The 11,085-nt window shown below is 38.2% G+C and overlaps 2 protein-coding genes across 5 annotated transcripts in view; both read left to right on the top strand.

The window, feature by feature from the left end:
• Positions 1 to 405: 405 nt before the first annotated feature.
• On the top strand, positions 406 to 718 carry CTXN2 (cortexin 2). The gene has a single exon (XM_044231313.1). The coding sequence runs from the start codon at positions 406 to 408 to the stop codon at positions 649 to 651; it is 246 nt and encodes an 81-aa protein (XP_044087248.1). The 3' UTR covers positions 652 to 718.
• A 4,187-nt stretch (positions 719 to 4,905) lies between these two features.
• SLC12A1 (solute carrier family 12 member 1) overlaps positions 4,906 to 11,085 on the top strand; it is a 90,644-nt gene continuing 84,464 nt past the window's right edge. For all 4 annotated transcript variants that reach the window (XM_044230044.1, XM_044230043.1, XM_044230041.1 and 1 more), the window contains exons 1-2: positions 4,906 to 4,999; positions 6,180 to 6,807. In XM_044230044.1, coding sequence (XP_044085979.1) covers positions 6,388 to 6,807 — 420 coding nt within the window. In that variant the 5' untranslated portion in view covers positions 4,906 to 4,999; positions 6,180 to 6,387. The remainder of the gene's footprint in view (positions 5,000 to 6,179; positions 6,808 to 11,085) is intronic.

The following is an 11,085-nucleotide window of genomic DNA, read 5'->3' as shown; positions in this document are numbered from 1 at the left end:
CAAAAATCAAAGTAAATATTAGGTGACAATTCAGGTCAAGGAAGCCATGACTTAACCATCTTACACTGAACCAAAGCTTCTGGGGTTAATTATTTGAATATTCACTTTCATACCTGATTTTATATTCAGTGCATATGGGTAGTTTCAGGCGTCCCCAAAAGCAACTCCGTAACGAGTACAATAGAAGTAGCATCTCCAATGCCAATTTGATCCTGATCCATATCTGATGTTTTCACATGTCTTTTGTGAGCTAAGTCAAGAGAGTTTGAAAACTGCCAGATTTTAGAAAGGTTACCTGCTCAATACCATACACGAATAACACTAAACTGAGTCCAATTTTGTGTCTAGGTCAAGAGGTGACTCCCGCAGCACTTCTGAAGAGCCATAATGCTGTGACAGTGAATAATGAGTAGTACCTATTGTGGCAACTCTTCAACTAAGATGAGTGTCAACGAAGTATCAGCTTTTTCATTGACTCTGGAGCAAAAAACTGGCTTTGCTTTTGTTGGGATTTTGTGTATATTCTTGGGACTTCTTATTATCAGATGCTTCAAAATCCTCTTAGACCCGTATAGTAGCATGCCTTCCTCTACATGGGAAGATGAAGTTGAAGAGTTTGATAAAGGGACATTTGAATATGCACTTGCGTGAGAGTTCCACCATTAAGGCTTTTAGGGCTATGCCACTACGACACATGGAAGATACAATTGTAATTTCCTTGAGCATGCTGGAAGAAGCTCATTTCATTCAGTAAATTCAATAAACACGTGTGGTTGGACAAGTCATCTAACCTGTATGGACTTCAAGGAGGAGGCTAATCATAGCATTTTTAATGTCCCTTTTGATTCTAGTGCCCTATGAACCCGGTGAATGTATCTGGAAGCCAGAGACCTGAGATGAATGAAGATTTAAGATGTCATTAGATGTTTTTCAGTTTAGGAGCCTAATTTCTTGTGATTTGAATTCTAATGTTGACTTAGTCAAGAACTAGCCTTATGACTAAGGGACACTTTTCCAGATCTGCAAAACAAGGATAAAGAAACCTATCCTGCATATTTTACAGGGATGCTGAGAGGACCAAGTGATGTGTAATGAATGTGAAAGCAACTTGAAAATCATAAAATATTGTTGGAACATACCATGCCATCATTATTTATTACCCTCATTGGCAATAGAACTAGAGATTCTCAAACCTCAAGAAGGAGTGGTTTAGTGTAAGTTATTCCTCTTCAATCTTCATTCTCTTCATTTGATGTATGAAAAGATAGAATTATATTATTCTAAAATTCTTTCCAACTGTGAAATTCTCTTTCTTATTTTTTTTAAGATTTTATTTATTAATTTGACAGAGAGAAATCACAAGTAGATGGAGAGGCAGGCAGAGAGAGAGAGGGAAGCAGGCTCCCTGCCGAGCAGAGAGCCCGATGCGGGACTCGATCCCAGGACCCTGAGATCATGACCTGAGCCGAAGGCAGCGGCTTAACCCACTGAGCCACCCAGGCGCCCTGAAATTCTCTTTCTGATTAACAAATGGAAGAATATAGTAGGAGATAAATAAATACAAAAGTATTTGTGTCACCAGAACACAAAACTGCCAAACACACTAAAAAAAAAAAAAAAAAAAAAAAAGGCTAATATTTACTATGAGTTAGCACTAAATTGAGTGCTTTCCACTTTTTATGTGATTTGATACCCTTATGAATCCTCTGAGTTCAATACTACTATTACCATTTTATTATATTAATTGCCACAGATGAGGAACTAAAGCTGAGAGAGATTAAATAACTTTCCAAGGTCATCAAGTAAGAGAGTGGTTGTGTTAGGAATTGAACATGGGCGCCACCTGGGTGGCTCAGTGGATTAAGGAATTGAACATGGGCAGTCCAATGTCAGATGCCTTGTTTATAAAGACCATGATGTACTCCAAGACACTATCCTGAGCATTTCTGTACACCTTACAAGTATGGTTATTGCTCAAGTCTATGGCATTCCAAAACAAGTTGTCTCATTCCTGATACTTTCTATCTCCCAGTAGACTTAGAACACATCGGTGTTGGTTATTAATCTTCTGGACCAAATCCACACCTCAAGGAGCTCTTTGAACCCCAGTAGGTACAGGAGTATGGGCCTGGGACACCTTATAGCCAGTTAGTTTTGTCCAAGAACATCTCATTGAGCCAAGTCAGCTGGATGTACTGAAAATTAGTACAGTACACTAGGACAGGACACTAGGCATCTCCTTTGAGACCCAGGCTTCTTAAGTATTTGTTAAGATATACATCCAAGTATGAGATGCACCATTTGTCCCCCAAGGAGGACACCCAGCAAGACCCTCCATTTTGGTGACTAGAACATAACAATGACAGATTTTTCCTTCGAAAAGAAGAAAGACCATAAAACCCAAAACACAAGAAAAGTTTATGACATATGAGCTTTGTTGTTGAAAGTTCAACACTCAGAAGCTTTTCAGATAGCATCAATTCCACCATAGTATTATTTTCAATCCCACTAAATGAAAAATCTTAACCAAACGTCTCTTCATCCATAGCATTTATTCATGATCTGTTGTTTACCTTGGACTTTTAGAGGGTAGCAGCAGGGAAAGAATCGTCAGTGTCTTTTTTTCAGAGCCAGAAACAATATAAAAAATATGAAGAATGGTTACAGTATGGATACATCATGAAAACTTCAGGAGATGCTAATTCTTCTAGGAATGTCCAGTGTTACAGTCAGATGATCCTCTAGCTGCCCCTTCCTGAGAGCCCCACAGAAAAGACAAGAGAAAAAATAGAGGAGCATACCTCCAGACATTTTCCTCCTGTTACTTTACCCACATGTCTGAAAAGCCCAAGTTGGGTTTACCTTTCAAGGTTGGCTTTATGGATGGTGTAATTTCATCCATATCCCCCAAACCATCTCCCATCTGCTCCAGAACGTCTGAATCCCGTTAATAGAGAACAAAGACTTTTATTTCACAGTTACAGATAAAAGGCTTAGAATGAAAATGTCTGATTGATATAAGACCAAGACTAAAACTAACTCACACGACAATGTAGTCAGGCAGACAACCAGCAAGGAAAAAGGAAATTGACCACTATAGGACACAATCCCAGTCTTCGGCAGAGGAAAAAGATTAAGGAATAAATAGGTGGGGTCCTGAAAGAGGGAGGGAGGGGGTTGAGGGAATGGTTGAAGGAAAAGGGGACTAGAGGTAGCAGAAGTAACTGCCAGTGAGTTCACAGCTTCCATCCAGGGCCAGTGATGACAGCTTGTTTTGAGTCCCAGCCCCATCTTAGCTGTTTAAATAATAGCAAGAGCCAGAATAATCTCAAATGAATTTGAATCTGTGCCTTCTATGTGGAGACTCAGAACCTTTTGTTGAACAGATAAATGCCTTGTACTTATGAGCAGAGTGAGTTAGTGGTACATAGTTGTAATTCTGTCTCTATTTCTTTTTTTTTTTTTTTAAAGATTTTATTTATTTATTTGGCAGAGAGAGATCACAAGTAGGCAGAGAGACAGGCAGAGAGAGAGGAAGGGAAGCAGTCCCCCTGCTGAGCAGAGAGCCCGATGCGGGACTCGATCCCAGGACCCTGAGATCATGACCTGAGCCGAAGGCAGCGGCTTAACCCACTGAGCCACCCAGGCGCCCCTGTCTCTATTTCTGAAACAGCTTCATGACATTAGCCTGATTGATTCACATGACATTTGCCTAACGTCTAAGGGGTTTTACTTAGGTATCTACAGACCCTTTTCTACAATCCAGCATTGGTTCACTGACCTACCTTTTCTCCTACTTTAATAGGCCTAGTACGTCTCTCAATCTCTAATGATTCACCCTGGAATCTCCGATGTGACTAAGTAAAGTCATCAGTGAATTGTAAATATTTCCAAAACAGTGAAAGTGCTTAAGTACAAACGAGAACTGGTCTAAATCCAACACAAATTTACTCATTTTATCCCCTTGATAACTTTACAGCAAGGTGGGTATCATTATTATTCACAACTGCATTTTACGGTTGAGAAAGTCAAGGCACAGAGAGATCAACCAATTTGCCAGAGCTCACACAGGAAGTGGCAAAACTGGATGTGAGTTGAGTATACAGACTTCAGAGTCTTGCTCCTAGCCACTGCGTCAAGCTACAATCATGCTGCTCAGATAGCTGGAAATCACTTGGACAGCTTCTTATAAAAGACAAGGAGGAGTCATTCAGTCACCCCAAACGAAAACCAAAGACAGAACTTGCATAGAGGAATTGTTTGTGCTCTCTTAATAATCAGCACCTCACAGATTTGAACAAAACTTTTCCCTCAACAAAACTAAAAAACCGGGTTTGAAATAAATGTTTTGTCAGGTAGAGACAAAAAGGCCACTGGGAAACTTAACATAGTTTCATTCTTGCTTGAAACGGTTTTCCCACTAAGCAGAAATATTTTCAGTAAATCACTGAGTCTGCATTCAATCTGCTCACTTCCCATGCAGAGAAGAATTAAGCTAATATCTACTATAAGCAAGATGAAATGACCTCAACTACCATATTCTAGTTACAAAGTATAGAAATTATCTCTGGAAGCCTAGATTTTGCTATACATGCTAAACAATAGGAAGTCACCAGGAATCATGTGAAGACAATGAGATTCAATTTACTTAGCACCGAACGACTGAAGCACTGCTTATATTTTATTGGATGATTACTGTTGAGCAATCCAACTCCCCTTATGAATTAAAGAAACTTTATATGACTTCCTATCTAAACGGATTAATGGTTTACTACTGGTTACTAGCTGAGCTGTTACTTAAGTTTCCTCAGGGCTAATGACTGGGCAGCGCCCACAGTTTGATCCCACACCAATCACTGCTCAATCGTCTCTTTCAAGGAAGATTCCAACCAATGAGAAGAAGCCTACGATTCTGGGCTGAAAGCTAAGTGCCCCATATATGTCTGGGTGATGTTGAAACAGGTAACATTTCCTGAGAAGAACTCTCCTTCTTCTGGTGGTAAGTTAAACATTGTTGGGAGGGGTAAAAATCACACTTAATATCATGTCATAAAGTAGATTCTGAGGAGTAGAGTAAAAGTAAAAGATGTTGAAGACTACAATAAGAAGTGGTATATTCTATAAAAACTAAAGAGATGACAACTTCACTTATAATTTCCCCCGTAAAAGTTTATTTGCAAGTTAAAGTTAAGATTTTCTTTCTTTTTTTTTTTGTTTTTTGTTTTTTGTTTTTAGTTCAAATAGATAGCTTAAGAACTTTAGGAGAGAGGCAGGTTTTGTTTGTATTTGTCTGTTTTTCTAAAAAGTCAAAATTTAAGGTTTCAATAAAGAAATATTATTCTAATTAAAGGATGTTCTAAGATGGGCTCATGGACTGTAAAGTGATTATGTAATCTATTTATCTTATGGTTAAATATAAGCTTCTCTATGTATTTGAGACTATTTCATTAAAGGGAATCAATAGGGTGTGATTTTTACCTAAATATAGCATACAACTTTATTAAGGACTGAAATTTGTTTCCTTATCCTAATATTCATATTTTTTTAAAGATTCAATGACAGCATTTGTAAAATATAAATATATGAGCAAAAAAAAGGCCAGTAAAAGATCCAGAAATTTTTTAAAAATCCAGAAATTTACAAAGCTATCTTCTTCACAGGATGTATTTTTATAAACTAATGGCATGTATTTCTTAGAAGTTTTAAAAATATTTTTAAAATTTTATAATCATCATATAATAAAATTATCACTATCACATAATATGTATTCATAGCAATAATAAAATAGATTGCAGTTTCAACATTTAGTACGGTCAATGAACTGTGTTTCAGACTGAGAACTGAGACTATTCTCATCAGCTCTTACTGTACTCAGTTGGTAGAGTTATATCTTTTCTAAAATCAAGTTAAATCCAATTGCACTGAGTCTAAACAAATACTACAAACACATATAACAGTTTAGTGACTGCATTGAAAATTATGTTTGCTGAAATAGTTCCCAGTTATTAATTATGGGATTTAATTGTTCAGGTGACTAAAGTTCCTGGACAGGTAGTTTTTAATGAAACGAACTTAAAATTGTATGTTTTGTGACATAAAACTGTTCCCTCATAGCCCCATCCCTACTTAAATGTATTTATATTTCTTGAAACAAGTTTATTTTTCTTTTTCAATGACAGCTTTGAAGAACATTCTGAAGACTGTATAGGAGACAATGCATCAAGAATCTATTTATTGAGTCCTTCTAAAACAAAAGCCAGGAACTCCCTAATGTAAACACATAGTGTTTATTTTGAGGAGAAAAGACATAGATTAAAAACAACAACAACCACAAAGTAGACAGCCTAGTCCAAAACAAAAACAAAAACAAAAAATCCACTTTGGAAGATGTCTCTGAACAACACTTCCAATGTATTTCTGGATTCAGTGCCAGGGAATAGCAATCGCTTTCAAGTTAATGTCATAAACGAGAGTCATGAAAGCAGCGCAGCTGTGGATAACAATGCCGACCCTCCACATTATGAGGAAACCTCTTTTGGGGATGAAACCCATAACAGATTCAGAATCAGCTTTAGGCCTGGGAATCAGGAGTGCTACGACAATTTCCTCCAAAATGGAGAAAATGCTAAAACAGATGCCAGTTTTCATGCTTACGATTCTCACACAAACACATACTACCTACAAACTTTTGGCCACAACACGGTGGATGCCGTTCCCAAGATTGAGTACTATCGCAACACCGGTAGCATCAGTGGGCCCAAGGTCAACCGACCCAGCCTGCTTGAGATTCATGAACAACTTGCAAAGGTAAGTTTCAGGGCACAGGCAAGTGTCCTCCTTTGCTCCTTCAGGCGATCTCCTGCTCTCTAAGAACGCACTGAATGTCACCATGTCTGGTGGAGAGGTCTATTCCAAACCACCCTTCTTCCTGACATGATTGTCCCTACTTCCCTGAGCCACCCAGGCGCCCCCTTACTCCCCGATAACCAGAAAATGCATAGAAGTGACTCACGAACGTTCATGGACTGAGCACAGAGAAAGAAAAAATTAGCTCTGAAAGTTAGGCAATGTGTCGTATCTTGTTTACCCTTATCGTCTACTCAATGCACACTTGGTTAAACATGTCAAGCTAAATACTAAGCTGGTTTCACCTTAGGATTAAGGCCTCCGCAGCTGTTGCAAAAAAAAAGAAACAATCACAGGCCCTTGCTGTACTTCATACTGTGATGCAAGCCTTTGGAGCACAAGGGTATTTTATATTCTTTAAAGAGAGAGCAAAGATTTATAAGATTCAGCATTTTATCCCTTCTTCTTTTAAAACTTTGCCTGAGGCTCCTGAATGCTCTTAAGCATGTAAAAGTAACTAAATTAAATTTAAGTACAGAAGCTACAGACATGGCTAAACTTTTCATTATTTAAGGAATATAGCCAGGGTTCCCAAATCTGCTAGAAGCATGAGGCAGCACTTTTTCTAATCTTGTAGCAATCAGTTATAAACTCAGTAGATTTCTTCTTCTATACCTTGCTCTAAAATAGGTTGAAGCACTTTATCTTTCTGCTCTTCTGGAACAGGGTTTGGAATGAATATCATTCTTTATGGATATAACTACTTGCTCAAAAGAATAATTAGCTGTCACATAGCCAAGTGTAGTTTACTTTTGCTCAGCTTTTGAGGTAAAAGAAAAATTGACTGAAACAATTCCTTTCATATTCATTCATTTAACAATTTTTTTTTTTTCTAATCAAATGATCACCCACTCTGGGGAGTCTTAGAATACTGCTGTCAAGAAAGATGCTGATAAAGTTGAAGATTTCCCTTTAGTTTCTGCTCATTCTTTTTTCCACAAGGACACCCATCTTTAAAAATTATTCCCCTTATTCCCAGCATCCCTGACTCTGCATCCTACTACCAGAGACTGAGAGACTTCCTGAGGGGAGACTATGCTGTGCACTCTGTACCCTTCTCCCCACCAAGCCTTACTTGTCCCATGGACCATATTGGCAAACACTGGGCTGAAAGGCTGGTTTCTTTACAGATATAAGATTTAGAATTTGTCTGGGATATTTGACATTTTCATCAAAAGATGTTAGCAAGGGGCACCTGGGTGGCTTAGTGGGTTAAAGCCTCTGCCTTCGGCTCAGGTCATGATCTCAGGTCCTGGGATCGAGCCCCACATCGGGCTCTCTGCTCAGCAGGGAGCCTGCTTCCTCCTCTCTACCTGCCTCTTGCCTACTTGTGATCTCTGTCTGTCAAATGAATAAATAAAAATATTTAAAAAAAAAAAAAAAGATGTTAGCAAGGTGACAATGTGAGAAAAAAATGGCAGCCCCCATTAAGAATTTTGAGAAGGAGGTTGATTTGAAGCTCCCGAAATCAGACTGAGGTGTCACTTTGCGTCATGTAGGAGAGAGGAAAGAAGAAGAGAGAAAGGGGAGAAGGCAAAGAAGGAGAAGTGGGTTGCAAGAGGAGAGAAGTTTTCAAGATACGAGAAGGGCAGAAGAAGAAATTTAGGGCCTTCTAAAGAGGTTTCAATTTATTCTGAAGAAGGAAAATGAGACTTTTAAAAGACCTGAAATTCTCTCCTACCAATCAACCTCATTACACATGACAATTTTTAAAACCTGCATCTTTCACAAAACTGCCATCAAAATTTAAATATTCTCACTCACATTCCTCTCCTAATTTACAACAAAACAAAATAAAACTCTAATTCCATTAAAAAGGAAATGGAGCAAATTCGCATTGTTCTTTGGACTGACACTGAGCGTGATATGTAGCTTGTTTACAATTCCCAAAGCCACAGTTTAAGGCAATCTTTATGTTAGGGGAGAAAACCTTTCAGGGAACAATAGTCGGGTTGGTTGTTCAAAAGCCATCTGAACGACCGGGGTAGAAAAGAAGTAGCTGTATTTGACAGATTGCACAGCTGTTTGGGATATCATATTCTTTTTGGAAAGATGTAATGAGACAAAGGACTAAACCTTGACCTCAAACACTTTTTTCTCAGCTACAAAGGAGTAGCAAATTAAATAGTTTAAAAATTAGGTTTCGGCTTGGGGTTCTTGGGGGGCATTAAATATTAAATATCAGTCCATTAAATATGTGACTCTGTTTAGGCTCAGGTCCTAATCTCAGGATCATGAGACTGAGCCCTGTGGTGGCTTTTGCTCTCAGTGCAGAATCTGCTTGAGATTCTTTCTCCCTCTCTCTCTGCCCCTCCTGCTTGTGCTCTCTCTCTCTCTCAAATAATTAAAACTTAAAAAAAAAAAATCAGGTTTACGGGCGCCTGGGTGGCTCAGTGGGTTAAGCCTCTGACTTCGTCTCAGGTCATGATCTCAGGGTCCTGGGACCGAGCCCCGAGTCGGGCTCTCTGCTCAGCGGGGAGCCTGTTTTCCTTCCCTTCTCTCTCTGCCTGCCTCTCTGCCTACTTGTGATCTCTGTCAAATAAATAAGTAAATTCTTAAAAAAAAAAAAAATCAGGTTTAGGCCCAATGCCCTGAATAATCATTCTCAATGAATAAGTATAGTAATAAGTCACTCTTTTTATGAATTCAACCCTTACTTACCAAGATCTTACTCATCTTGATTAAACCATACGGAAATATCCACATAGCTAAAGTAGGAGCAGAATTCAAATACAACAGTGGAATACACATTCTAATGTTTCTAAAATTGTAGGGCCCCGTTCACCTCTCCACATGTTCTACTTCTGTGCTCTCCTTGATATCAAACATGAATCATCCAGGCCTTCTTCAATTCATCTCTTTCTTCTTTGTTAGTGAATTTGATTCTATTTTCCCCTGCTTAACAGCTTAATAGATGAGGACCTGTAGTGGAATGTAGCTATGCTTGCTGCTCCTTCCTTGTGGCCCTTGACATTTTTATGGTGGTCCCTCAAACTACAACTAGGAACGATCAATAGAGCAAATGCTGTATAATAATTCCCAGACACATCACAGATTTTGTATGCAAAAAATTATAAATGATAATGTTTACCTAAACAATTTAAAAGTGGGAACCAATTGACATAGTACAAGTGACTTTTTTTTTTTAAAGATTTTATTTATTTATTTGAGAGAGAATGAGAGAGAGAGCATGAAAGGGGAGAAGGTCAGAGGGAGAAGCAGACTCCCCGTGGAGTAGGGAGCCCGATGTGGTACTCGATCCCGGGACTCTGGGATCATGACCTAAGCTAAAGGCCATTTAACCAACTGAGCCACCCAGGCACCAGAGTGACATTTTTTTTGTATCCATGATTCTAATGCTTTAAAAAGCCATATAAGAGGGGCGCCTGGGTGGCTCAGTGGGTTAAGCCTCTGACTTCGGCTCAGGTCATGATCTCAGGGTCCTGGGATCGAGCCCCGAGTCGGGCTCTCTGCTCAGCGGGGAGCCTGTTTTCCTTCCTTTCTCTCTCTGCCTGCCTCTCTGCCTACTTGTGATCTGTCTGTCAAATAAATAAATAAAATCTTTTAAAAAAAAAAAGCCATATGAGAATCGTACATTCATACTACATGACAGAACATATTTAGACAGAGACTATTTGGATTTTGTGCAAATCCCAGTTACAACTTCCAAGTCAGAAAAAAAAATGTGAAAGGTTTTCCTTTTAGTTGAAATGAAAAATAGATTTGAAAGACATTATTTTAAGTCTCTACCTTAACTGAAACTTTAGGAGTGATACATATTGACAAAATTTGTAATCCCAATGATTTGCGATCAGAGTTGAAGAAATCTTTTCATTTTCTGTGTAGTAAAGAGCTAAATGCCTATACGGGTGGCTATGAATTATGGATTTCCAAAAACTAGTCAAAAGCAGGAAAATAATGACTCCATCCTTTACTTTCTCTGCAATACTATGCAAGCTACATAATTTCAACTGATATTGTAGGATGTTTGTAAATACTTGAGTTTATATGTATGCAAAGTGTAGTACAGTGCCTACAATTGTTAGAAACTCAATAAATGGTTGATAATAATGATGGTAATTTTCATATTAGCTGATTTTTATTTAAAAAGTAAAATATGCACTGATAACATATTTAACAAGTACTAAAAATATATATAATGAAATGTTTCTTATCTAA

The sequence above is a fragment of the Neovison vison genome, chromosome 13 (genome assembly GCF_020171115.1).
Source record: "Neovison vison isolate M4711 chromosome 13, ASM_NN_V1, whole genome shotgun sequence".
In the NCBI taxonomy this organism is placed as follows: Eukaryota; Metazoa; Chordata; class Mammalia; order Carnivora; family Mustelidae; genus Neogale; species Neogale vison.
The sequence above is the reverse complement of the archived record's forward strand: the minus strand, read 5'-3'. Positions and strand labels throughout refer to the sequence as shown.

Excerpts from the sequence above, each read along its gene's own strand:
- CTXN2 (XM_044231313.1), top strand. The coding sequence starts at position 406 with ATGAGTAGTACCTATTGTGGCAACTCTTCAACTAAGATGAGTGTCAAC.